The sequence below is a fragment of the Chamaea fasciata genome, unplaced genomic scaffold, assembly GCF_029207755.1.
Source record: "Chamaea fasciata isolate MVZ Bird 193981 ecotype frontalis unplaced genomic scaffold, bChaFas1.0.hap1 SCAF_24, whole genome shotgun sequence".
Classification (NCBI taxonomy): domain Eukaryota; kingdom Metazoa; phylum Chordata; class Aves; order Passeriformes; family Sylviidae; genus Chamaea; species Chamaea fasciata.
In genome coordinates this window covers 6,222,952-6,250,812 of record NW_027094109.1, presented here as the reverse complement: position 1 = coordinate 6,250,812, position 27,861 = coordinate 6,222,952, and the positions used below count along the sequence as shown (strand labels likewise).

Sequence of the window (27,861 nt, the reverse complement as noted above, 5' to 3'; positions counted from 1 at the left end):
CACTGCCATCAGCAAGGCTCCACAAAAACATATTTCCTACAAGCCACAGCTTCTATGCACCACATTCCTCTGCTCATTCCCAGACACAACTGGCAGGCTCCGAGGTCAAACTATAAAAGCTGCTATAAAGTCATTAGCTGCACCCTCAGATCACAGCCCGTGTATCCTGGGGAGCTGCAAAAGACAGGGGCATCATTCCAGCAGGATTAACAACTTGGAAATGCTTAAATTTTTGTAAAAAAAAGTCACATTAAGAGGAGATAAGTGTTTAAATAATAGTTTCATGCCCTAACACAGGCGAACACAGCTGCAGGGCCAGCTCACAGGGGTCATGTAGCCAAAGAGTTCAATGGCCACAGAGGTGACCAAAGCCAGGGGACATCAAGGTACTGAATGACACCAGAGGAGCAAGACACGAGGTCACTGCACACGTAACACCCCAATGGTTCACAGTCCACAACTCCCCATGGGCACAGAGCATTCCAGCACTGCCCAGCTGAAATCCTTCCCAGCTTACTGCTCAGGAACAACCTGTCCAGGACTGCAGCTCAGCAGTGCACAGATAAACAGCCCTGGAAACCAGCCTGGGAGCGGGCGCAGGGCTCCAGGAGGAGCAGGCCACGGCTGCTCACGGGCAGGACAGGCAAGCAGCTCTGAGATAAGGTGTACACCAAGGCAGTTTCGCAACCACCAAGAGAAAAATCAACCCCACATCAGCAGGTCTCGAGGAACAGCCTGGAATTACCTCCCTGCAAACCTTCTGGGACGCACTCATCTCCACAGTCACACCACAGCCACCCAGGCTGTGATTCTGGCAGCTGTGAGGCTGAGCTGTGCTGCTCACACAGAACATGTGCTGCTCACACAGAACACGCCTCGTTTCTGGGCAGCAGCTTTGCAGCCTGCAACTCTCCAAGGAGCAGCTATCGAGGGATGGAACCAGGAACCGCTGCAGGGATGGCGCTCCATCACAAACGGGCACGGGCAGCTACAGAGCCCCAAGCACAGTCCCACAGCTCAATGCCAAACCAGTCTGAAAGCCCAAACAGAGCTGCAGACGCAGAATGAGCAGCAGCACAGCACCTGAGCAGGTGAGGATCAACCTGCTCCCACCCCGAGCCTCTGCCTGTGCTCTCCTGTCCTTCCCCCTCCCGTTCATCAGTCCTGCTCTCCGAGGGGAAGCTGTCGAGCTGAGGGTAAACAGCTCTGCTCAGTCCCTCTGGGGAAAAAGAAAGAAAAAAAGCTTTCCAACGTCACTGAAATGGAATGTGAGTGAACCAAGCGCACTTGTAGGGGGAGAGAAAGGACAGCCTCACGCTCCAGCCCGTGTGCACGCAGCACTGGGCTGGGGAAGGCACACACGGAGCATCCAGCAGTGCATCTGCTAAAGATCCCTCCAGCTCTGAGGGTCTGAGGAGATATTCTGGTTCGCAGAGAAGTTTTGTTAATCCAATGAATCATTTGATAGGAATGTACAGTCATCCAATGCAATGGAAAATGTAGAGATTTGAGTGTTGGATGTACGCATCCAGAATAAAAGGTTAGGGCAACACTTCTCCAAAGGTATTACTCATCCCTGCCTCGGCTGCACATCCCTGCAGAGGTGTGCAGGAAGGAGGATGAGCAGCATCAGTACAAAGCCACCAGGTAAGAGCCATAAAAAGCAGAAAGCAAAGCCTAAACCACCCCTAAAGTAAGGAGTCTCTGTGCAGCAGGGCCACCTCCTCACCACTGCAGCTCTGAGTGGGTGACACGAGCTCTCCCCCACTCTCACGGCATCCCAAGACATTCATGGAATGGGGGGACTTGCCCTTCCATAAGCATTACGAGAAATTCCCTGCCTCAAAGAGCAGACAGGGTTTGCTGAAGCACTGCAGCTATTTACCTAAGGAAAAAGAAAAGAAGAATGCAAGTCTTGGTTGAAACCAGCAGCAATTCTGCATTACACCCAGGCTTTCCTGGGCTCCTGAAGCTGCACTCCAAAAGAGCATCCAGTCACAGATCAGAGTTTCTGCAGTGGCTGCTTAAGGACTTTAATTTACAGAGATGAAGCATCCCAGCAATTCTAAATACAGCCCATTCTTCACTAGGCAGGGGTTTATTTACAAGGCCCTGACACGTTATGATGTAAGAGGTAACAGCACACAAGCAGATGACTCCCTCACACAGCCCGTTCCACTGGAAGTCTGGGAGACAGGCAGTGGATTCACCCCGACAGGAGGTGAGCTGGAATCTCTCCCATGCCACACACCCTCCTCAAACCCCTCCTCAACTGCACCCAGCTCTGCTGAGAAGTAACGCAAGGAAAAGAGCATATGGATAGATCCAAAGCTATTCTGAATCACTGCTGGCTGCCAGCAGACATATTGCTGTCATTAGCCTCTAGCTCAGTCGCAAGATTTGTTTCTGAAAAGTCTTTGAGCCAACAGATTATATAAAGCTCAGACCCTTCCTCTTCCACACGAGCTGATAGTCTCCTCACAGGGTGACTGGTGTTTGCGAGGAAAACACTCATCCCTGCACACACGAGGATGATGCAGCTAATCAAAACAACTTCGCTGGCCAACAGGCAGCGTGCTGTAGCCAGAGCTGTGCTGCCAGATAATACCCAATGACAGGAGCATGGAATAGAATCCCAGAAGGGCTTGGGTTGGAGACCTCAAATGCCATCCAGCTCTCTCCACCTGCCATGGGCAGGGGCACCTTCCACTATCCCAGGTTGCTCCAAGACCCGTTCACCCTGGCCTCGGACACTTCCAGGGATGGGGCAGCCACAGCTTCTCTGAGCAACCTGTGCAGGACCTCACCCCCCCTCCAGATCCTGCAAGGTGCTGTGAGGTCTCCACACAACCCTCTCTCCTCGGGGCTGAACAGCCCCAGCTCTCAGCCTGTCCCCATGGGGGAGGTACTTTTATCAAGGCCTCCTCAGGACTGGCTCCAGCAGCTCCATGTCCTGCTTATGTTGGAGATCCCAGAGCTGTGTGCAGGGCTCCAGGTGGGGTCTCACGAGAGCAGAATTCCCTCCCCAGTCCTGCTGCCCACACTCCCTTGGATGTGCCCCAGGGCACCCTCGGCTTTCTGGGCTGTGAGCGTTCACTGCCAGCTCACGGTGAATTCTATCATTCGTATTGATCCTGTAGAGAAAATCCACAGAGATCACAGTTTATTTACCCCAAACGCTGGGGCGGGGAATGGTGTGACCCTCTCCTGGCACCGGGGTCACAGCATTCCCTGCCCCAGCACCTTCCCAGCTGTGCTGCCTGACCTGGCAGCCCCACAGAACCGGCTCATTAACTCACAAGCACTTGGAAATAACTGCAGGTTACTGCCCAGGGTTCTCTGTATCTTTTATCTAAACAAAATGCTACAGGACCGGGCTTGTTTGGTGCAACAACGCCCTTGTAGCTTCTACTCCCAGGAGCAAACGAGCAGTTAGTTCTGTACACCTCACCTGGCTACCTTTTGCCACCTTTTACGAACCAAGGCCTGAAAAAATTAAAAAAATATATTCTGTCTTCTGAGCAGTGAAGTGAAGACACTCCTTCTGGTTTCTTTATTAAGACATAGCAGGAGTGCCCCTCGCCAGGTTCTGATAAACTCCTTGTGGTTTAAACTTTACTGGAAATCAGGCCTCCTACCTTGCTAGTTTTCCATATCACTCTCTCTCATTAAGCAATTTAGATACTCAAGCAGTAAATCAGAAGCGAAAGGAAGGTTCTTAATCACCAGATCTAAACAACACTGGTTTTCGTCACCTCGTAACTCCTGATAACCGCCATCTCCTGGTCCGAGCTGTCTCACACACTGCATTATCTTTACACCTTCAGGTGTCTGAAGGAGGTCAAACAAACACACTTTCGCTTCCTTGTAGAAGACTGGTAGTACTCCTGTGGCTGGTTAATACCTGCAGCGGGATGAGGTCTATTGTTTCTCGAAGTTCTGGTAACTCAGCTGTAAATAACCACAGTCCCTGTCCTAAAAACAGTCTAAAGGAGACAAGGTGAGTGCAGAAGCCCCAGCGGTGGTGAGGCACAGCCAGCAGCCCAGCACAGCCGCCAGCCACTCCTCAGTAACACACTGCTGCTCGAGATGTGCTTCATCCAGCAATTCTCAACACAAAATACATAAACAGTCCCTGGAGCACAGATGGAAGCTGATCCCTGTCCCCTCCCAGGGGAGTTCCCTCATCACTAGGCTACAAAATCATGTTCCCTCTTGCTTTCAGCCCTTTGATGATACAAATCTGACGTTCCTTCCTACACAGTGCCCTGGTTTCAACATGAGAGCCAGAGCCTCTCCTCCCTCCTCAACCGGTAGCTTGAGGATTTGGGCACTCTCAGAACTGGAGTCAGGGTTGCCCCAAGGCCCGAGGAGATGCCTCACCTGGTATCACACCAAGTGCCCTTTCCCAGCTCCCTTTTCACTCACCCACAGGGTACAGCGCTCGTCTGCCACTGAGGAGATGGCTGCAGAAGACCACAGACGCACTGGCCTTCCCTGCCCGTGGATCTGCTGTCCCCACGAGAGCAGGATGCTGAAGGGAAAGGTCAAGTTCTTGAAGAGCAGAAGTCATTCAGGTTTTCTCCTCACAGCAAATCGCACCTGTACAACAGCATTTTGCTACAGGCGTTTTTTTCAGGACTCCCACCCTGACTGCTCATGACTCTCCTGCACAGCTGGCACTCACGCAGCACCTCCTGCCCCTGCCTGGCCAGCCCCCAGGGTGTGCTGAAGGGAACAGGTGAGCTGTAGCCTCTCCTCATCCTCCCTTGCCTGGCTGCACGGCTCAGTCCAGCGTCCCGTGAACGAGGACAGGGAATCTCCACTCCAGGTAGGAGTGAAGTGCAGGCAGTTCATGTGCTTCAGGTCACAGAAGCAGCGGATCTTGTAGCTTGAATTATACTTTAAAAAATCCAATTGAAATTCAAGCTCTATCACAGCCTTGCACTGCAGCTTCCCAGAGTCCTGCAGCCGTTTGTTCTCTCCAGGGAAGACAGATAGGTTGCCAACCAAGACTGCACTGTGGGATTAGCCAATGTTTATGAAGTGCTTTAAAGATTAGAAGTGTCACCTATGTGCTAAATATTTCTCTGGCACTATCAGCTCGAACAGCACCCGAGTATCTTGTATCTCCTCCTGCTGATCTTGAGCTGGTTGCCGAAGGCGTCACTCATCCTGACTCCCAACCACTGCGCCTGGCACTAATTCCAGGGGTGGTTTGAGACATATCACAGGAGAGGAAAGAATCAAGGAACCACTTAAACCCCAACTTCTGAAAACTACTAGCAGAGTAATGACAGTAATATCACCAGGAGAGGCTTAGGGATTTATGTTTTTACAACATTCTCATGCGTGTGTGTGAGATGGAACACCCTGGCGCGAAGCCCGAGCGTGCGGAGAGAGGAACTCGCCCCGCTCCCCCAGATGGAACTGGCTGGGCCATGGCATGAAAAGGTACTTTGTACCCATCAGCTTGATAGCAGCTAAATGGATCCCAGCTCCTTCATTTCCCTCAGAGTTTTTGGCAGTGCTCTTGCAGTACCTGGATTAAGAACCCGAGTGGTGAGCCCGAGCACACGGGACAGCAGCACAGCACTGCCCAGGCCCTCCGTGCTGTACACACACAGACCAAACTGCAGGGATACACCTATTTTCCTGCCTTTCCTCCTCTTCCAGCTAGAACACAGACAGAGCCTGTGTCAAGACCTTTCTACTGATACCACACAGAGCTAAGGCGTAATGCTCAGCTGGACATCTGTGTTTCCCATTGACACACCTTTTGTTACCCAGATGCCACCCATCCTGTGAGGACTTACACTGCATACAGATCTAGAAACATCCAAAATACAGAGCTCAGCCTTCCCCTCAGCCTGTGGGTTTCACCAACAGCAGCAGAATCCAACAACTATTATCAAGCAGTCGAAAAATGAAACATTCAATTCCAAGAGTTTACTCTGCACTGGAGAGAGAGAAAAACAAAGCTGGAAATCCCTCACTTTATAAACAACAGCTCCTCTGAAAGCACTGTCAATAGGAAGTTGTTGCTCTAAACTGTGTACACATTTGGCTCACAGTTTGCCAACAATGAGGAAAATGAACTCCACGGAAGGATTCCCACACTGGGAGCTCAGTGTTGCCATCCGAAATGGATGCTGCCAGGGCCAGAGCAGCAGGACCGTGCCAGCAGGAGCTGATTTGCACCTTCGTGTAGGGCACAGCTCCCTTCCTGGCCTTTGGGAGGGCATCTGGGGGAGGAATCCCTCCAAAGATGACAAGGTAGGAGCATGGCAGGAGGCACAGCTGAGGTGACAGCACTCTTCTCGCACAGCTTTAATGGTCTCTGTGTGACAGAAGGAGCAGAGCCCCAGCCAGGAGCCTGGCGAGGTGCCCTGCTGGGGACAGCCCCAGCCAGGTGTAGTGCACCTGGGCTGGGCTGTGCAGGTCCTGCGGCTGACAGCTGCCTCCAACTCGAGGTGACTCACTCAAGTCACACACCATAAACACTTCTTACTCCAGCCCTGAATGAGGAGTGCAGGGCTCTGAGAACTCAAAGAAAGCTCCTGTGACACATGCCATTCCGCAGCCTCTCCTGAAACCAAAGGATCAAAGTAAACAGAGCCCTGGAATTGCCGTTTGAGATCTTCAAATGCATTTAAGATAAGAAAAAAAAAAGCCTGGCAAAACACAAAAAGCTATCTTAATCAGCATTTTAATTGGGAGTTGACACTGCTATTCTAACAAAACCAGCGGAGCATCCATCCTAGCACTGAATCCCAACACTGGGATGCACGGCTGAGGTTTCCAGCAGCCAGGGGCAGCAGGCACCACGGCGGACTGTGCAGAGCAGCCTTTGTTCTGGGACCTGGCGAGGAAAACTTCTGCCAGGCCCAGAGCACCGCTCCCTCCGAGGCGATAGGATCTGACCTCGGAGCACAGGAAGCAAGCTTTGTTCCAGGCAGCAGGGAAAGGCGGTGCTACCTGCCCGACACTGCGCGGGGTTCGGGACTCCGGAGAGCGGCAGGTGGTAAAACACGAAGCCTTCCGCCGCTCACCTCAGACGGAGCAGCCGGGTGCCTCTGCAGAGCTGCTCTTGTTTGGACAAGCACGTTTGCTCCGGTGACTATTTGAATGATGACTCACTCCAACAAGCCAGGGCACCCTACCGCACACAGCCCCGAAGTGCTGACTTAGGGCTTGGGATGCAAATCCGGCAGGAAGCAGCGCTTCCCGACCAGGGCCACCCAGGCCTGGTCACTGCGGCCACTACCCTCCTCCAGCTGCACTCCCAGCCTGGATGACCAATCCAAGGAGAAGATGACAAGAACAACAAAATGGTACAAAATACTATTGCTCTTAGAGCACTTCTAAAATTGCCTTTCTTTTTCCTTTTAATATTCGTGCTCTGCAAAGCTGACAGCCCAATTGCGAGTTCCTTGTGTGCCTCCGAGGGACTCGGGGCAGGTGGGTGCTGGGTGCCGGCCCAGCACCCTGTCCCTGTCTCAGGAATGCTGCCCAGCACCCCATCCCTGGCCTGGAGGCGAGCCTGTGGCCACCCCGCTGGTGGCACTCCTCCAGCCACTTCCACTTTTGTCTCCCCAAGCATGTGAGAGTCACAACCCGTGACGAGCCGGGCAGTAATTGCCATATCGATTTCGACGTTCCTCCGGCCGGAGCAACGCCTGTAACTGTAAACCATAAACCTTTTAATATCCCGCTCAATTATGAGGAAAACAACTCCTGAGCAGCAGCACGGCGGGAGCATCATTCAGGGCCCGCTGCTGAGCCTGGCTGGGGATGGCCAAACCACACTGAGGGACACTGTCAGGGGGACAGAGCACAGACAGCCCTTCCATGTGTCACCGGCAATGCTGGTGCTCTCAACCCTTTTTGTGCTGACCTCACCAAGGAGCTGAAAATGCTGGAATGGAACTATGGGATGAGAAGACAGATAAGCAAACTGATGGTGTGCCATCAGAACGTGACTTAGTGCTCGTGCAACCTCTGGGCTGCTCACAAATCCAAGAGAAAGAGCCGAGGAATTAAGCAACTATGTCTGGGCACTGTCACACAAGGCAGACTTGCAACCTCTGTTATTTACAAACAGTTTCAGGGAAAGGGAAACAATCTGAGTGACTGTGTGGCATTTAGAAAAAACATTCCCATCCACTGCAAAAAGCACAGAATCATAGACTATCCTGAGCCAGAAGGGACACATGAAGTCCAGCTCCTGGCCTGGCACAGGACAACCCCAAGAATCCCACTGTTTGCCTGAGAGCGTTGTCCAAACACTCCCTGAGCTCCTGCAGCCTTGAGGCTCTGGGCACTTCCCAAGTCAGGTGCTTTGGTGACACAAGAGTGAGATCAGTGGAGCTCACTCCTGATCCCCGACTCCAAATCCTGACGTTGGTCACCGCACCAGCCCTTTCCCCAGGAGAAGGGGCAGGTTTGGAGACACTCAGCCTGGAGAAGGCTCCCACCTTGCTCTGTGCAGACCTGACCCGCTTTTGTCTCGCTGTGCTGCGAGCCAGCCGGGCTTTGTTGCCATGGTGAAAGCTCTGACACGTTTAGTTTTCCCACTAATTTCCTGCTGCACTAAAGCGATTGCTGCTCTGCACCTCACTGGTGCCATGGCACAGCAACAAGGAACCCCACCACCCCCAGAAACAGGGAACAGATCCAGCCACGTGCTGGCTGCTGCCAACAGCACTTTAGTTACACATCCTAAATATCCTAAACCAATCTGCCTTTAAAGCCCTGCAAAAGTTCAAGACATTTGACTGTCACTCAGAAACGAACTAGACAATCCAGTGATCTCATAATCAGGGGCTGTATCCCACCTTACCTTAAAAGAAGGTGGTGCATTTCAAATCCCAGACTGCAAGCACCAAACCACCACATTTTCCTTTGGGTTCACATGAAGGGACTGAGTTCATTCCCGACTGTGTCAATGGTAAGTGAAAACAAGGATCCAGTTGTGTCTGTGGAACCAAACTGGGACCAGCAGCACACACACACACACGAGGAAAAGCAGAGACTAAGGCCCCCACTGTCAGCTGATGACTCAGAAACTGCACAAGCGCCCACTGAGTGGGAAAATACCTATAGTCAGCCTTCACTTGTCATTTTACTGTGTAATGGGAGTCTCAGCTTGGATGAAAAACACATGAATATTTTGTTCTGACTAAGCACAGGTTTCCCCGTGTACCTCAGCTCTGCCAGGGCAGTGGGCACACGACACCCACGCTGCAGCAAGGGGGAGGGAGCGACCGTGATTTCCTTCTCACCAACTCTGCACTTTGTTTCTAACATAAACCAGCTGAATTAACCAGCAGAAAGGAAAAGTCTTTGGATTTTTTTTTTTTTAATCTTACACTTCCCAGAGCAGCTCAGGGGAAAAACAGCCTCTGTGGAAGCCAAGTATTAAAATCCTTGTACAGAGAATGAATCAGAATGATTTTTAGTGGTTTCCAATGAGACTGTGCTTGAAAACAAACAGTTGCTGTACAACTGACAACCCCCTCACTGTGTCAGAGAGATGGGAGAACATAGATGGGCTTTGTAGAGCTGAGAACATGCTCCTTCATGGCTGTTGGGGAGCAGGTCGATTTCATTAATGGTACATCTACATGTGCAAAGAAATAGAGCACAAGCTAAGCTGTATCATAATCAGTTTGCTGGGGGAGTCCTCCGACCTCCAAAACTGCTGAAAGCAGCCACAGCTGCTGCAGCCTCGGGGTGCAGAGGACACGGCTACAATAGGAGCTTCCCGCAGAAGAGCACCATTGTCTGCCGGCCACCTGGGAACGAGCAGACCTGCCATAAATCACCCAGCACATGATCCTTTCTCCGTCCGAGGCAGGGGAGAGGCCGGGACAGTTCCCGGCAGAGCGGTGGCTCGGTGGCAGCCGGGAAGAGCCGTGGCCGGAGCCTGCCCGACAGCGGCACTCCAGCCAGGCTGATAACCTTGACAGAGCCACTTGCAAGATTACAGCCCGAGGATTTCCTACAAGCACATCTAGAGAGGAAGGACTAAGTACCAAGACTAATACTTTTCATCTTTGGTTGCCGCCAGTGCTGTGAGCTTAAACGAAAATTTGGGGCACGCAGAGACATGAGCACACTGTCACAGTGACTGACAAGCAAACCCTTTCCTGTAGCACTCACTACTTCAGCTGAAAGGGGCACAGACAAACATCTTCAAGAATTTAGACATACATGTGACAAGAGGCATTTTTTCCCCTAATTTCTTCACTGGCACAGTCTGAAGACTGTATCACAGGAGATCTAACTGGCTCTGCCTACCTGGCAAGGGTACCCTGAGCATCAGCACCGCTCCAGACTCCTGCGAGCCTGCAGGAGCAGCACGACACCTGAACAGACTGCATCCTTCCATTCCACAGACAGGAACCAGCTCCAATTAGGCTCGGAGCTGCAATTCTGCGTGTTATCTGATCACACTTCACACACAATGACACACAGCTCATAAACCGTGCTCCCTCCATTAGGAACACTTCATGTTGCGAAATGCCACAATTAGTTTTTAGGCATCAGCTCCAGTGCAGCTGCCTTCGCCCAAGAGCCTCAGGGCTCTAAGATACTGTCCTGAGAGGGGCCAGAAACACACCTGGAAGTACCTGATGAGCCTGAACACAGGCAAAAAAAATCAGAAACGGTTCAGGTTACATGACAGCAGATCCCAGAGCCTTAAAAAAACCCTGTGCCCACAGTATGAGTCTGTCACACACCCATCCCTGCTATCCTCCATACACATTCCAAAGGTATTCCTGCAATTAACACTGGAGGTTATGCAGAAAAAGGCACAGCTGAAAGCCCAAGACAGCCAAAGAGCCAGGATGAGCTGAGACTGACTCGTGTAGATTTGGAAAAACCTGGAAAAAATGTGTCTTCCCTTCTGCTGCAGAAATCCACGCACACTTTCCCAGCCTCGAAAACACCTCGCTGCGTCCCTCTCATCCAGAACTCCTTCCAACAGGACCAACCACATTTTAAAAGTTATTGGAAGGAGACAAGAAACATCCATCTGCTTGCTGAAAGGCAGCAGACGCACACAGCCTCCAAATCCAGACTTTAATTGAAACACTTTAATGCGCTGCCGCGGCCCCGCATTCTCTGTATTCCCAGTAGTGCCGAGGCGTGCGCTCAGCTAATGGAGCTCTGACAGTCGTCCTGGGCCTGGCTCCCTGTCAAACCACGCTGGCCTCCAGCTCCAGGCCCGCAGTCGCACGCTGATACCCCACAGACTCCCTTTCTTCTAAACCATCTCCCAAATGGACCGTAATTAATGTCCTATAACTGCAGCCGACGCTTTAAGGAGCTGCAGGCAGAGCCAAACCGTACAGGAGAGTGGCAAACGCCGAGGAGATCCCCAGCTACAATGGCAACACCCAACTGGGCTGCTGGGAGCAGCCACCTCCTGCATTGCACAACACCAGTGCTCAGGCCAGTGCCCTCGCCCATCTGCAAATCAAGGCGGTAACCCAACACACGCAGGTCACTCCTGTCAGCAGGCCCCGGTCAGGCGGCCAAGGCAGGATTTGGGAGGCTGGTTAGGCTCGCGCTCCAGTCCCTGCGAAGCCATGGCCAGTTTCTCTGCGTGGCTCGGCTGAGCTGCTGCAGGCTGTGCTGAATCACCCCCCGAACAAGCTGACCCCAGCAGTGCCATCCCAGGCCAGGTGAACCACAGCCCGCTGCACCTCGCCCTGTGCCAGAGCACGTCTGGTTTCTGCACCTGCATCCCCACCTCACTCCTGCTCCTTCAGACAGGAACTGCAGCTCCCAAATCCCACAGGGAGGTTTCCCAGTGCTGCATTCACTTCTGACAGCCGTGCAGAGGCAGCCACTCCTGCACACACTGCAGCTGAGGGGCACAAGCCAGCACTCACACCTTCCTTTCAAACCTTTCATGGCCAAAGCACCTCCAAGAAGAGCATCTGCACTGTTGCCACTGAGTTAGAGCCACAAAGTGCAGGCCTAAGCCCATGACCCCAGGATAAAGTTCCACATCTTGCACAAGGGGATGCTGGAGTCTCTCCCAACACACCTGCACTGCACAAGGACCAGCTCTTTCCTACTGCTCCTCCAAGCTGCAGCTGCCCTGGCTGGAAATTGTCCCAAATACTGGATGCAGAGAAAAAACCAGAAGCATCAGCAACACTTCTCTGGGATCAGACCATGTGCTCTGAAGGACCTAATGCTTCGCGATAACACCTGGCCAGGTCTGGCAGGCTCCAGTGAGATGCAGCTCTGCTGCTGCTGTGCTGTCCCAGGATCTCCTGCCCATCCTCTGATGTGCAGAGCAGAGCTCAGCTCGGCTCCCCCCACACACGCTGGGCTATTTTTGAGCTCAACGTGTCAGTTCCACTGGCTGTGGGAGTTTGTTTGTGTGGGATAGCATGATTCGACTACTTTGAATCTTGGCTGAAGCCACATAATTCCCTTTTCATGGAACCCTTTTGACGGCCATTTAGCAGAGAGGGCGAGGTTTAGCCTCAACTGGAGAGACTTGGGGTCAGAATTGCTCGAAAAAGACATATAATGACTAATAATGAATCAGCCTTCAGTGGTTTCTTCATTTAAGTGTTAACACAGCATATTAAACCCCTGGCCTGGGATCAACAGAAAGGCCCTGAATGCATTAAATGAGTACAATAGTTTAACTAGAGAATCTCCAAATTGCTCTGTTTAAACCTGTGCAAGCTCCAAGCCAGTTCAGCCTTTGCTCATGCAGGTACAGCCAAACGCAGCGTCTTGCTGGGGGTGTGCAGAGCACGAGACCCACCATGGCCACACAGGGAAGTCACAGCCCTCATGAGAATCTTTTCAGCCAGGGAGAACTTCCACCACAAGCCGTGAATTCTACTCGGCTGGCAATGCTGGAGCAACTTCCCAAAGCTTTACTATCATGGGGAAAAACACAGAGTTGTTATGCAATCGTCTTGGTGAGAGCAGGAAGGGGCAGCCACCGCACAGGGCTGATACAGGACCCAGTGAGGGGACGTGGGGAAAAGGAGCTTAGAGCTGCTTCCCAGTGAAAATGTCTAATACCCAAGGAGCCCAGTCTCCCAGCAACACACTGCCATTTCCTTATTTCCCTCTCATGTAATTCCTCCTTCAAACACAAAGGAGACAGCTTCTAGAAACCCTCATTAGGCCTCTGCAGCATCCACCAAACCCCTGTGAGACCCTCCTGGAACAGAGACACCGATCCCTGTCTGTGCCACAGCCCCTCCTCCTCCTGCTCCTGCCAGTGGCTCCTCCTCACAGGGGCAGCCTCTGTACCTGCCCAAAGGTGCCACCACCTCGTCCATCAGGTGTTGATTGCCTCCTGCTGCAGCAGCCCCAAAGCTCCGGTACAGCAAATATTCCGGAGGAAGGGACTCCAGACAGGAGTGGGAAGCAGCCAGGTTGAAGAGGTAAGGAAGTTGTACCCACCTCACCCCCCAAAATGAGCTGAACAGTAGGTATTAGTTATCCTGGCTCTCTTCTAATATTCTTCCTGCCCAGAAAGGCTCAGGACACAAGTCACAGGCCCCCAAGCTCACCCTGTCCTCTGTCAGCTGCCTCTCCTCTTTCCACCTGTTAGCATCTCAAGAAGCAGCCCGGTCTCCAATACAATCATGCTCTGGCATTAACATCCTGGTAATCAAATGTTATTTGCTACAGCAAGAAAAACATTGTAATGAAACATAAAATGTCAGTACTTCAGCCCACAGTTGATACAGGCAATGGGTCCCTGAGGTTTTAGGAAATATTCCCTCTTATCCCCACTGTGGCAACTCTGCTTAGCCAAAGTTCATTTCTAGCTTTTAGGCTTTTGCTAAATCCCCCCACCAAATGAGAACTAAAATACAACTCTCCTGCAGCACACAGGCGAGGAGAACAAAGGCCCTGTGAGCAGCAGGATAATGCTGCCTGAGGAATTAGCCATGCACAGCCATCAGCTTTCCTTATGGCCAGGAGAAATAAGAAGCTGCACAGGTGAAGCATCAGCAAACACTGCAAAAGAAAAGAAAAACAAAAAAAAAAGACTGATGAGAGGCGACCAGGTGTGGGTCACTACAAAACGTGCTGCACGGGTATTGAACAATCCCGTGTGACACGAGGCTGATGAGTCAGGGCAGGCGGCACGGGGCTTATCACACGGGCGGGCTGGCTGCAGGGAGCAGTCCCCGGGCAGGGTGGCAGGCTGCAGGGAGCAGCCCCCAGGCAGCCCGGAGACACGTGTCTGCTGCGGCACAGGCCCGGCAGGAGCAGCACACAGCTCCCACCAAGACCTTCCACCCTCCGGGCTCCTCTCACCTGAGGACAGAAACCCAGGCAAGTCCTGGAGCTCCCTGTGCTCGGAGATCAGAGTGTACCAAACCAAGCCTGAGTGCCCCCAGAGCAAAGCCCAGCGCACCATGAAGTCTGCCAGCCCGCTTTGCATCCTGGTTTCCAGTGCCACACTGCCCACCTCCAACAACTCTGGTGAAAAATGTGTTCCACTGACGACTCCAACTCACCCAAAGACAAACCACAGAAACTAAGCCTGTTCTCTCATGGAAGGGAACATCCAGTGAGGGCAGAGCTGCCTCCCGTTCTCCAGAAAAGGCTTAGCTCCTTGAAAACCTAAAGAAAAACCTGCTCAGTTCTAAGCCTTTCTCCAGTTGTGCTTGTGCTGGTAGAAGGGCTGAGTTCTGCCAAGGAATAAAGCATCATGGATTTGGGCTGCCATCCCGTAAAACAACTCCACGTACCCCTTAAACAGGATGCCACGACACACAGCCAGGGAAACTTGCCCCAAGCTTTGCCCATCCAGATATTACTGAAATTTAATCCAAACCTGAGCTGACAACCAGCCTGCAAGAAGCCAAGGCAGCCCAGCAGGAAGATCACTGCACTTGGGAAGGAGCTGTTCTCCCAGCACTGTCAATTCCATTTCAAGAGAAAGATGGATGTGAAAGTGACTCCCGTCTCCCAGTGAAACACTCCATGAGAGCAGTGCAGCCACGGCAGGTGCACACTGCTCCGTGCCCCAGCTGCACCTCCAGTCACATGGAACTGATGGAAGGGATGGAAGCAGGACAGCAGAGAGCTCTCAGCAGCGCCCAGCAACCACAGCGTCCCTCTCTGCCCTCCTCAGCCCCAACAGCTCCTGAAGGCTCAAACACAACACCCAAAGGGCACGGGAACATAGGGTATGTGCTCCTTGGCACACTCACAAACATTCCCTGACCAGCCCTTATGAAAAAATGTGGCATTAAAAACAACCCCACCACCTGAACAGAGCCGGAATTCTAATGAAGTCACTTGGATGATTTATAAATGGGAACTCTGCGGAAAACAATTCATTCAGCAGGTCACTCTGAAGAGTTTTAGCCCAGAAACAAGTGTTTCTTGTAAAAGACGAGACAAAAGGAAGGGGGATGGAAGGAGGGATGCAGCAAGATATCCCGCAGGTGCCAAATTCATCCCAGTCAGAGCTGTGGCTCCAGCTCCTGCCCAGCCATCAGAGCGGCTCTGACAGAGCACGAGAGTCCAACTTTGCATGGGCAGGGACTGAATGTAAATTGCTGCCTTGGTTAATACGTAAATTGCCGACTGTTCCCTTCTATTCCATCGGCTCCAGCAGAGACAATTATGAATACAGGCCTCCTGCCCTTTGGGATGATTAACATTCCCCTTCCTCAGTGTCCCCAGCACTGCTGACCCACATTCAGCTCCTGAAATGCAGTTCTATGTAAACTGCAGCGTTCAGTGTCAGCAGAACGTGCCAGCCCAGCAAGGCCAGGCACTCTGCTCCTCTAAATAAATGCAGTGCTCAACTTCCTGAGGGCCAGGAAGATCTCGGGCCTTTAAGATCAGACCAGACACCCAACTACCCTCCGCTTCTCTTTTTAGGGAAAAAGGGACACAAGCCAGGAATGCTCCAGCTGTTATCTTGAACTGTCATGTCAAAGTCCACTTGACCTGGTAAATGTCCGTCGGAAAGGAAAACAGGATCCAACACTCATCCACAGATCACCTCTAATGCCAGGCTCAGCAGTGGTCACCAGCCGACACCGCCACTAATTTCACCTTCTGGAGAAGGCCCAAAATCACGGGGTACATCTATTTCCAAGCTGACACAGACACTCACAGTGGAATTCCGCCTGAGACAGTGGAGCAAGGAGGGGCCATGACAGGCAAACCCGCTTTTCTCTAAGAGAATGTGACATGGGGTCAAGTTTGTGCAGGGATTTGGTGGCTATATTTGAACTGCCCAGTTCACTTACGCAGCTCCTCCTGGGAGAGCGGGATCACCTCAGGAAGGGGCTGCCAGCACAGGCAGCAACCGGGCTGCGCCTGCGTTTTGTGATCAAAGAATTCTTTCAGATCCCTAAATGGGACCATTTTGCCAAGGCTTTACTCGCTTCCAAGTTGTTTCCATTAAGTCAAAGTGTTAAAAGTGTAACCGTGATGAAGACAAGCTCGCAGTAGCATTATTTTGTACTTCTGCTGCCAGTCAAAAACGCTCCCCCATAAGGATTTGCCCTTTCCAACGCATTTACATCAACACCTCTCCTCTAACCTCATGAGTCCCAGAGCCTGAACCAAGCAGCTCCTTTCTCCTTCCCCACTCCTCTCCCAGAGCCAACAGCAACAGCTCTGACAGCGAAGGAAAAGTACGGAACCCACAGCGCTCAGGGTCTGCAAGCAGAATCCAATCCATTCACTCGCACTCCTCTCCAGAGGCTGGGATTTGAAAGGAAACCTGACCTCAGAGTTGAGAAAGCTTCCAGGTCAAGTTTCAGCTCCAAGCTATCCCAGCACAGCCGAACAGATGGCAGTTGTTCCAGCACAGGTATTTCCCCAGGCTCGGGGAGCCCCCAGAGCTCAGAGGGACAGGGACTGGATCTCCTCCGTGCAGGGAATGAGCTGCAGGTCCAACCCGCTGCTCCAGAGCCCTCAGCACCTCAGCATCCCTCCAGAAAACCTCCTCTTGAAGTCCGCAACCCACCCTCAGTCACTCCAGGGCAGCAGGAATGAGTGCACGCTGCTATAAAGCAAAGCTTTCCAAGCTTAGTACCTCCTTCCGTCACCCAAAGCCAAAGTGCAAAATCCAGCCTTGGCCCTACAAACGTGGAACACGATTTCCAGACAAAATCTGTGACCATATTCTGCCATTCTTTGGACAAAATCAACTATTCCTGCATAAAAGATGGTCTCTGCTTTGGTATTTTGCAAACTTCAGAGTCAGCACCACTGCGAAGAAACCTTGACCCAAGGAGGGAGTCTGGAAACAGGAACAGGAAAGCAACTTGGAGTTGGATCCCTCCTTTTCCAGGAGAGATCTCCACTCAGAGGGGTCAGCCTCCTGCGCTCGAAGCACCTGAACCCATCACTCTCTCTCTCTCAGAAAAGTTCAGGTTTACCATGGCGAGACCAGCAGCATAGAACAACTCAAGTGCAGGTTAAATTGTAGCACTGAGCACTTGCAGGCACAAAATAGCCGTCAGGGCAGGCAAATGCAGCCCAGCTCTGAAAAGAACTGTCCAGGAGGTGTTATAACTGATGTTTAAATAGCCCCTGAAATTAATTCCACTTTATTATCCGGGTGAAGAGCCAGAGCTCCAGCAAACCAAGGCAATGGTGGATTTCTCCTCCTGTTTCAAAACAGTGCTGCTCCTGAAAGTGACAGAGGAATAAACCCAGGAACTGACAGAGGGGCAAGCCCTGAAAGTGACAGAGGGGCAGCCCTTGAAAGTGACAGAGGGGCAAGCCCTGAAAGTGACAGAGGGGCAGCCCTTGAAAGTGACAGAGGGGCAAGCCCTGAAAGTGACAGAGGGGCAAGCCCTGAAAGTGACAGAGGGGCAGCCCTTGAAAGTGACAGAGGGGCAAGCCCTGAAAGTGACAGAGGGGCAAGCCCTGAAAGTGACAGAGGGGCAGCCCCTGAAAGGGACAGAGGGGCAAGCCCTGAAAGTGACAGAGGGGCAAGCCCTGAAAGTGACAGAGGGGCAGCCCTTGAAAGTGACAGAGGGGCAAGCCCTGAAAGTGACAGAGGGGCAAGCCCTGAAAGTGACAGAGGGGCAGCCCTTGAAAGTGACAGAGGGGCAAGCCCTGAAAGTGACAGAGGGGCAAGCCCTGAAAGTGACAGAGGGGCAGCCCCTGAAAGGGACAGAGGGGCAAGCCCAGGAACTGACAGAAGGACAAGCCCAGCCAGCACCATCCTCCCTCTGCAGCGCTCCCAAGGAGCCAGCACGGAGCCAAGAGCAGGCGCAGGGCTCTGGTTCAGGCCTGTCTGCTCCCTGCCCATGCCAGCCCCGCTCCTGCCGCAGCTGCCGGGAAGATCCCGGTGCCCGCAGCACGACCAGCCCTCTCCGGGAGCTCGGTGCCACCGGCACGGCCGGGAGCCCAGCAGCGGTGCCGCCGCTCCTCACGGATCTCCGGCCGCGCTCCGGGGCTCGCCGTGCCCGGATCCGCCCGGATCTCCTGCCATGTTCCGGGGCTCACCTGGATCCACCTGGGCTCGCCTTTCCCTCGGGAGGCCCTTCCTCGCTCCATTCCCCGCGGTTTCCCACGGCCCTGAAGACTCGGCCACGATCGATTCTCACCGTTTCGGTAAGAAACGACCCGTCCGCCGCCTGCCCTCCGTGCGCCCCCCGGCACGCCGGGAGCATCCCCGGGTACGGCGGGCGCGTCCCCCCGCTCCACCTCCGCGTTATCCCGGGGCCACGGGACCCGCGGGGACACCCGTGTCACCCGCGACAGCGGCCCCGCCGCCCGGCGGCGCCCGCTCGGGGCTCTGGGGGCTCGGGGCCGCTCCCCGCTCCCTCCGCGCTGGCCGGGGCGGCGCCGCGACCCCCGCGGGGGACTCACCTTGGCGCGGGTCACCAGGTGCGTGGCGAGCTTCACCACGGCGAAGTTGCCCTTGCCGATGGTGCGCTCGATCTCGTAGTAGCCGATGCGGGCGGGCCCGGGGGGCCGCGGGGGCGGCGGGGCCGGGGAGAGCCGGGGGGCCGCGGGGGGAGCCCCCGCTCCGCCGCCTCCTCCCGCCGCAGCCGCCGCCGCCATCTTGTCGCGCGGAGCGAACCCCCCCGCGGGGCTGCGGCACCGCGTGAGCTCATCCGCGGGGGGGCGCCGGGGGGCGGGCGGCTGCCATGGCGACGGGGGCGGCGCTCTGACGTCACCGCCCGCGTCACGGCGCGAGGGCCCCGCCGAGCGCCCCCGCGCGGCGGAGCGGCGGGGAGAGAGCGCCGCGGGTTTGGGGAGAAACCCGCGGGAAACGGGGACCTTGCTGCCCGTGACGTCACGCCGTCAGGGACACCCCCCCCGGCCCACGTACACCTGGGCCGCGCCTCACCTTGGGAGGAGAATGACGTCACGGAGAGGGGCTGCGGCGCGCGGTTGGTGCTGCGGTTTTGGGGAGAACCCGGTGAGATATGGGAGATGAGTGTGACGTCACTCCCCAGTGGGGATAGCTGAATGATGTCATGGTGAGACCGCCCCATCTGGTGCCCCCCGGGGCCAGGGAGCTGCTTCGGTTTTGGGGCAAAACCCACGGGTAGTTGGAAACTTGTTCTTGTGACATCACTCCTTGCGGGGACATCAGGGATGCCCCACATGCAGCTCACGCCTCATCTTGGGGGCAGAATGACGTCAGGGATGGTAGAATGGCGTCATGGCGAGGGGCGAGAGGTCCTGCGGCTTTAGGGTGAGACCCACGATAAACAGGAAAAGGACATCAGGGAGCGCCTCCGTCACTCCCCACCTGGGTCCCGCTCGGCTCCGGGGCAGCGTGACATCACGGGAGCGGCGCGGTGACGTCACGGCGGGAGGCGGGAGTTCCGCGGGCGCGGGGCGGAAGCGGCGGCCGGGGCGCGCGCGGGGAAGCGGAAGCGGAAGCGGCGCAGGCGCGGGGCCGAGCGGAGGGGACGCGCCCGCCATGGAGTCGCGGGGGAAGGAGCCGCAGCCGCCGTGAGTGCGGGGGGACCGCGGCCCGGGGGCGCCGGCGCGGGGCGCGGGGGGCAGCGGGAGGGGAAAGGGGAGGGGGGCGCAGGGGGAGCCCGCCCCGCCCAGCCCAGCCCGCCGCGATGGGCTCCGGGCGCCGTGTGCGCCCACCGGGCTGCAGGCGGCGGCCGCGGGAAGCGTCATCCCGCTGCCCTGCCCGCCGGAGATCCTTGGGGATCTGCAGAGATGTGGAAGGGCTGGAGCATCTCAGGGATGGGCAGAGCTGGGAGCTGGGCCTGGTCAGTCTGGAGAAAGGAATCCCATCAATCCATACAAATATCTCCGAGGAGTGTCGGAGCGTGGTTCCAGACTCCCTTTAGTGGTGATCAGCAACGGGACAAGGAGCAGTGGCCGTAAACTAAAATACAAATTCCACCCCAGCGTGGGGAAGGACTTCTTTCCACGGAGGGTGGCAGAGCACTGGAGCAGCTGCCCGGGGAGATGGTGGGATCTCCCTCTCTGGACACATTCCAAACCCACCTGGAGGCATTCCTGTGCCACCTGCTCCAGCTGACCCCACCTTGGCAGGGGCCTGGACTGGGTGATGTCCAGAGATCCCTCCCACTCTGTAACGGTTCTGGGATTCTGGGATCAATCCCAGCACGGTGCTCTGCTCCCCAAGGCAGATTATCCACCTGGGCTGTGGAGCTCAGCAGCTGTAAGCTGGATCTCTGGGTGCTAATAGGGGCTTATCCCCGGAGCCTCGGCGGTTGTTGCCGAGTTATTAAAGCCTGGCCTGGCTCAGGTGTGGGGCTGCAGAGCATCCCCAGAGCTGTGCTTTGTTCTCTGGGGTGTCTGTGTGTGCCTGGCTCCAGGGGAGTGTCTGCTGCAGAGTCACTCTGGCACGGAGCAACATCCGTGCTGTTGTTCCCAGCCAGCTGCCAGCACGCACAGGGACAGGCAGGAGCTGTGGTGCAGCGGATTCCAGCAGCCCTTTCCCAGCTGTGGGAGCTGCTGGGAGCAGTGGGTGTGAGCTGTTCTCTCCACAGGAACAGGATGGGCATGGGGGACTCCAACCCGGCTGCAGTGCCACACGCCGCCGAGGACATTCAGGGGGATGACAGGTGGATGTCACAGGTGAGGCTGGCACGTGGATCCCCGTCACTGGGGGGATGTTGGGCCAGTGCTGCCCAGCGCACGCTGGGGACCCTGAGGTCACAGCAGCCTGGAGCTGGCAGCTGTCACACCTGTGTGTCCTGCCGTGATGGAGCAAAGGAGCAGGGCTCTGGGGCATCTTTCTGATGAGGAGTGACTGCAGGGGTTAGTCCTGAGAAGACTGAGAGGGGATCCCATCGACCCGTACGAAATCTCCAGGGGGTGTCAGAGGTTGGGGGGTGACTCTGCTCAGGGGCAGGACAAGGGGCAATGGCCACAAACTGAACCACGCCAAGTTTCATCCAGCCCGGGATCCTCACGGGGCTCTGGGGCTGGGAGCAGTGTCCAGCAGGGTTGCTGGAGGGGAAAATGGTTGGCGCAGCTGTCCCTGTCCTGGGAAGGGCTGGATGCCCAGGAGCTGGAGCTCACCTTGCCACTCTCTTTGACAGCACAATCGGTTTGTCCTGGACTGCAAGGACAAGGAGCCCGACGTGCTCTTCGTGGGGGACTCCATGGTGCAGTTGCTACAGCAGTACGAGGTAGGGATAAAGGGAGGGAGGGAGGGGTGGATCAGAGCAATTGGAGCATCTCTCCCTAACCCAGCAGTGCCTGGTCACGTGTAACACTGATGATTTCCACTGTTCCCGTTTTCACTGCTGCCTCCTGAGGCATTCCTGCCCTGTTTCCTGAACTCCCCAGTGCCTGGACACTGCTTTACCTGCCTACTTTTGCCTCCCTCTCTGAGGCCATGACCAACTGCCTGCCTTTTGGCACATGTGCACAGCCTGCAGCTCTCAGATTCCAGCCTCCTGAGGCCACTGAATTCCCTGTGGCTGTACCTGGCATGGCCAGAGCACACTTAGACCTGTGGAATTCAGGGTGCCGGAGGCACTGGTCCGCTGTTTCTTCCCTAAAATTCTTGAGGGAAAGAAGAGTTTTCTTCTGCCGTGGTGGCAGCTGAGCAGCTTTGTTCTGCAAGAGCTCCTTCCCTTTGTTCTAGTTTTGTTACCTGGGGATGAGAAGGATTTAATCAGGTCATAGATTCCCTCTTCAAAGGCCCTGTGCTTAGGGACGCCGTGGTCTGCAATAGATCGGCACTCTGGGGCTCTGAGGAGTTCAGCAAATCACTGCTCCAGAGATCTTCCCTTCCTTTGTGCCGGGTCTGAGAGCTTGAACCTCAGCAGCTCCATCTCTTCTGACTCCAGATGAAACCTCCTGCCTTGTCTAAATGCCCTTTGTGGAGGGAGTTTTCAGAGAAGGACTCGTGGCTGCTCTCAGTGACCTTGAGGACACCGTGTGGTGTCTTTGCCTCACAGCCAGGGTGGTGCTCTGAAGCAGCACGTTGCTTTCTGCTTGCAGATATGGCGAGAGCTCTTCTCCCCGCTCCATGCCCTGAATTTTGGGATTGGTGGAGACACCACAGGACACGTGCTATGGAGACTGAAGAACGGTGAACTGGAGAACATTAAACCCAAGGTATGAGCTGCAGGGCTAGTGAGGGTGTCCAGCGGTGCAGTGAAGGTCACCTGCAGCTGCAGGCCTGGCACAAGTGCCTTCCCTGAGGGCAGTGGGCAGTGCCAGCCCCGGGGCTGAACTCTTCAGCCTGACTCTCCCTGCAGCTCTCTGCCTACTCTGGTGTTTGTGCAGGGATTTCGGGGTCATCAGCCCTGTTACCATTTGCCCTGGGAAAGCTGCAAACACTTTTGTCTCCTTGCAGGTCATTGTTGTTTGGGTTGGAACAAATAACCATGAAAACACAGCAGAAGAAGTGGCAGGGGGAATCGAGGCCATCGTGCGCCTGATCAACACCCAGCAGCCACAGGCCAAAGTGATTGTGCTGGTACGTCCCTGCTCCCTGGGCTCTGCCTCACTGGGTGGGGCTGGGAGGACAGTCCCACGATCTGTCCTCTGCTTTGTGCCTCCCCTCGCTGGCTTGGCTTTGCAGGAGCTCTCCTTTGGCCCTTCCAGAGCTGGGTGGACTCGTTCCCAGTAACTATCCCACTTCCTAATGTTGCCGAGGAAGTCCCGTGAGGGGAAAATAGGTGCCCAAATCCCTGCTGGCATTGGGAATCCTAGTTGGCTTCCTTGTCCTAAGGAGGCTGCTGCCTGTCTTGCTGAGGAGCTGAAAGTGTATGGAAAGAGGACAAGCTGATACATTTAAAAACTAAAAAAAAGCAGTTTCCCTGCCAGTCAGTGCTTGTAGCTCATCTGGCTCCTTCACTTGCATTTCACATTTGGCCTGAATGGACAAATTCTGATTCAAGGGGTAGCTCCTCTTGTCACAGACATCCTAAATGTTGACAGGCAGCCTGAACTGGAAGGGAGAGCAGGGCTCCTGATGCCATCAGAGCCACACAAAGCTCTTCTCTGCCTCCTCTCGTGCCAGGGCCTGCTACCTCGTGGAGAGAAGCCAAACCCGCTGCGGCAGAAGAACGCCAAGGTGAACCATCTGCTGAAGGGCTCGCTCCCCAAACTGCCCAACGTGCAGCTGCTGGACGTGGACGTGGGCTTCGTGCACTCGGACGGCACCATCTCCTACCACGACATGTTCGACTTCCTGCACCTGACGGGCGGGGGCTACGCCAAGGTCTGCAAGCCCCTCCACGAACTGATCATGCAGCTGCTGGAGGAGACCCCCGAGGAGAAACGAGCTGCCCTGGCCTGAGCCGCTGCTGTCAGCGTGGAGAGCATCATCCAGCCCATCAGATCAGTTCTGTCACTGGCACTACAGAATCCTTCTTTCTTAAAGCACTTTCCATTGTAGAATGATACCGGATGTCCGTACCTAGTGTTTTGAGGGGGAAGGCTCATGTTTAACTGGTCTTGTACATACGAGGGCCGGCTGGGTTGGTTTTATTGCAGGAGGAAATTAGCTGAAGAAGAGTTTTACTTTTAAACCATTCCTCATTTAAAACGAGAACAGGACTGTCACTCTGTGCCCCTCTCATGTCTTGTTGCCCTGTGGTTGTCCTAGACCCCTTGTAGCCTGTCCGACAGCCCGCTCCTGGCTCACCGTTCCTGGCTGCAGGCATCGTGCTCTGTGTATTTGCCTGGGAACAAGAATCACATTCCACTTGCAAAAGCCAGAACAGATGCATTTTTCCAAACTTGGTTCCACCTTTTAGGCGGTTTTGGGATTTTTGTTTGGGTTTTTTTTTTGTTTGTTTGTTTGTTTGTTTGTTGTTTGTTCGTTTTTTTACTGGGGGGGGGCGTTAAATGGCACGTGTTGCTTTCTCACTCCTTTCTGAAGCAGCTTGAAACTGGAATTCAGAAATTTAAAGAAGCAAACAGTTACCTGAACTCGTGTAACACTCCCCAGTGCTCGTCTTGTGCTCGTTTCCCCAGTCCTGCTAGCGGGGTCACCTTTTCTCCCACGCAGCTTTCCTGGGGGCACCTTCCTTTCCTCCCACGCAGCTCTCCTGGGAATGCTCCCGTTTGGGTGCTGCTGCTGGCCCCTGCTCCTGCTGCCCGTGATGTTGCTGGCTTTTAGCAGTTGCTCAGTGTAGGATTTTAATGACCCAGTAATTGGCAGTCACTTTGTTGCTCCTCTGGAACTGACAGACATCCCTCTGAGGTGTCCGGGCTCTTTGCAGTTTTTTTTTTTCCTATTTTTTTATTAAGTATGACTGTTACAACATCCTTTTTTTCTAAAGCAAACCCACATGAAGATCCCCTGGCTGCAAGGCCTAAATCACTCTTAAGCTTTACAGATCCCAAGGTGTACATTTCCTTATCACTACTGGTTTACTTGTATAAACATTTTATTTGAGCAACTACAGCCTCTTAGAGTAAAAAGTGAAGATGTAGCTTCTCCTGCCCTGCACGCTGCTCCTCACCTCTAGCAAGGCAGCCAGAGGGGCAGGTGCCCTCCTAAAGGGCTGTGACTCAGTGGGGTTTTGGTTTGGTTTGTAGTTCAGATGGCTGGTTGTAGTTAAACGACTTTTCATTTAAAACTGAGAGCTTCTCTTCCAGAAAGAAAGGGTTTGGGCCTGAGAGGCAGAGCCCTAGGTGAATTGATAACTTGCAAGTAACCTATTTTAAACCAAGTCTGTTCCTCCCTGCCTTACCTGCCGGAGCTGGAGCTCAGTGGTGCCACGCTGGGTTTGTGCTTCCCGTGGGATTCCAGGCAGGTAAACGTGGGAGGAACGGAGAGCTTCACTCCGTGCTCCAAGGGAAGGGTGTTCAGGTGTCAGGTGGCTTTGCCGAAGCCCATAGGTACTGTACATAGTCTGTCTGCCCTTTGCTGTAGCCAAGGGGCTGGTGTGTAACCCTGACCTAGCGTTGAGGAATCCCCTAACGTCCCACCTCATCCCCCTCCTCCTGTAGATTTGATCATAGCAGGATTCCTGCCTGGATTGCATGCATAGTGTGTGTTTTGTTTCCAGTATATGTGATCTACACACAGATGAAGGAAAGGTGAAGCATTCCCCTGGCCAGGATCAGATGCAGGGAGTTGCAGAGTGCCATGGGAGAGGAGGGATCACATCCTACCCCCGTGATCCAGACCAGGGCTGCTGCTCCCTGGAGCTCCACGGCCTTGCAGGGCAGGCTTTGAGGGAACACTGCTCACGCTTCCCATAAGCTCCTGGCTGGAAATATTGGGGAAGGGCAAGTGGAAAATCAAATGTTAAAAGTACAGTGACGTGGAGAGTTCATGGGGAAGGGCTTATCCCATCCCCAGCCCCTCAGGGAGCCGGGATAAAATCCATTCTTGCTCCCTGAGAGCTTTCCATCTCTCCAGGCTTGCGAGAAAAGGCCGTGTGCTAGTTTAATCTCTGCATCCCTGCTTCCTCCCCTCCCTGCTGCTGCTGCTGCTGCTGCATTTGGCTGAAGAGATGCTAACCAGGAATGTACTCTGCAGTAAAGCTCCCACTTTGCTGGGCACCCTGTGCTCGCTGTGAGCCAGCCCCGTGGGCAGGGTGCCGAGTGGCCCAGGGAATTTGGCAGGCTCCCCTCACCGGGGAGGCTCTGCTGGCTCTGCTTAGGCTTGGCTTGCTGAGGTGCCACGCTCTGTGCTGGTTCAGTGCTCTTGGCTCTGCTTGTTGCTGCCTGGCAGGAAACTGCCCTGCTCACCTGAGAGGTGTCGTGGGCAAGAGGGGTTCTGCCTCCTGCTCACCGAGTGCTGAAATCGAGTGCCTCCTGTGAGAAAACTTCAGTTCCAGCTCTGGGTGTCCCTCGGGACTGGGCTGGGCTTGAGCTGTGGCCTCCTCTGAGTGAGCCTGTCCAGTTTTGTGTTTATGCAGCAGAGGGGAAAAACAAACAAAAGATGTGAAATGACAGAGTCTTGTGAGGTGCCGGGGGAGGGTGAGGCAGGAGCAGCGAGGCCCCCATACCTCCCCTCGCTGCCCCGAGCCTTCCCCGGGACACAACCATTGTGATTCTGCTTTGGCAAAAATGCATCGGCTGGTAGAAGTCACTGTTAGTGCATATTTCAATATAAATGTCAATGTTTCACCCACCGTGTCGCAGCCTGTGTGTGTGTGTGTGTGCCCAGCCGTCTCCTGCCCTGTCTCGGTCACCCCTGGAGGTCTCCATGGGCCGGGCAGGTGCTGCCAAACCTCCCACTGCGGGTCCTCCCCGGCTCTGGGAGTTGTGCTCAGCCAGATCCTTGCTCCTCGTTTAATTCCTGCTTTTCCCCACCCCGTTTGGGGCTGTTCTTGTCTGTTTTTCCTCCTTTCCCCGTGCAGATCTGGGTGCTGCACCCAAACCTGTGAGCACGGAGCTGCGGGTGAAGGGGACTGGTTTATTTTGGCCCTCGACAGGACATCGGCTTGTGTTCGATTCCCGAGCGATTTATCTCTGATGGCCCTGGAACAAACAGGGAGTGCACATCCCCACGCAATCCCGCTCACAGCCATCCTGCAAGAGGCGACTCGAGTTCCATCAGAGCCGAGGAGTCGGCCGGAATTCTGCTTCTCTTCCCGCATGTCTGTCCCTGAGGTTGTCCCATCTGCTGCCAGCGCCACCACCTGCACCTGGAAACAATGGGCAGACTGTCCAAACTGTGGGATCCTCAGGGACAGGAGGGCCCGGAGAAATAAAGTGCACAATAGCAGCAGAGCCTTGTCTGTGGCGTTTGTCCCGTGGAGCAGAGCAGGAAGCCGGTGGCAGCGCTCCTGGATGGCAGAGCCGGCCCGGGAAGTGGCTCTGGGTGAAGTGACATGGGGCTGAGCCCCTTCAGAGGGGGTTTTAAATCAAAACCCCCAGTTGCAGGCAAATAAAATGTGTTCTAAAGGCCACAGAGCTGTTGGAGAGAGGCCTGGAAGCGGGAGGCCTGGCAACAGCTGGGCTGGGGGGGTGTTTTGGGAGACGCACAAAAAATGCAGTGTGGCATCACTCCTGCTTCCCCCAAGCATGGGAAAACTCCCAAGTTACTTTGAATTATTCCATCTCTGGTGGTGAAGGGTGCAACAAACGGGAGAGTCTGCGGGAACCCCGGTGGGAATCCAGACAGCAGCAGGAGAAAGGGATGGGGCAGACCCACCCCTTCCCTGGCAGGATTCTTCCATGTTCTCACGGACTTTGGGGGCAGGCAGGCTGGGCCAGGGGTTTGGGTGGGTGTCTGGAGTGCTGCACGGCACTGGGGCTTCCCTGTTGGGGCAGGGACCCCATATGGGGTCTCCTATGGAGCAGGGGCTGCCTTATGGGCTGCTATACAGGACAAGGCTCCCCTACGGCGTTCTGCCCTACAGAGCGGGGCTTTTCCTGTGGGGTTCCACAGGGAACCAAGCTTCTTGTGCAGGATCCCACATGGAGCAGGGGCTCCCCTCTGGAGCC

General features: G+C 54.7%; 2 protein-coding genes across 6 annotated transcripts in view; one reads left to right on the top strand and one right to left on the bottom strand.

The window, feature by feature from the left end:
• SIK3 (SIK family kinase 3) overlaps positions 1–19,071 on the bottom strand; it is a 69,640-nt gene extending 50,569 nt beyond the window's left edge. For all 5 annotated transcript variants that reach the window (XM_066203291.1, XM_066203293.1, XM_066203294.1 and 2 more), the window contains exon 1: positions 18,859–19,071. In XM_066203291.1, coding sequence (XP_066059388.1) covers positions 18,859–19,053 — 195 coding nt within the window. In that variant the 5' untranslated portion in view covers positions 19,054–19,071. The remainder of the gene's footprint in view (positions 1–18,858) is intronic.
• Positions 19,072–19,855: 784 nt separating this feature from the next.
• On the top strand, positions 19,856–26,543 carry PAFAH1B2 (platelet activating factor acetylhydrolase 1b catalytic subunit 2). Its single transcript, XM_066203421.1, has 6 exons — positions 19,856–19,956; positions 20,979–21,066; positions 21,534–21,623; positions 22,444–22,560; positions 22,802–22,924; positions 23,471–26,543. Exons 1-6 carry the CDS (start codon positions 19,925–19,927, stop codon positions 23,747–23,749), a joined length of 729 nt encoding a protein of 242 aa, XP_066059518.1. The 5' UTR covers positions 19,856–19,924; the 3' UTR covers positions 23,750–26,543.
• The last annotated feature ends 1,318 nt before the right edge of the window (positions 26,544–27,861 follow it).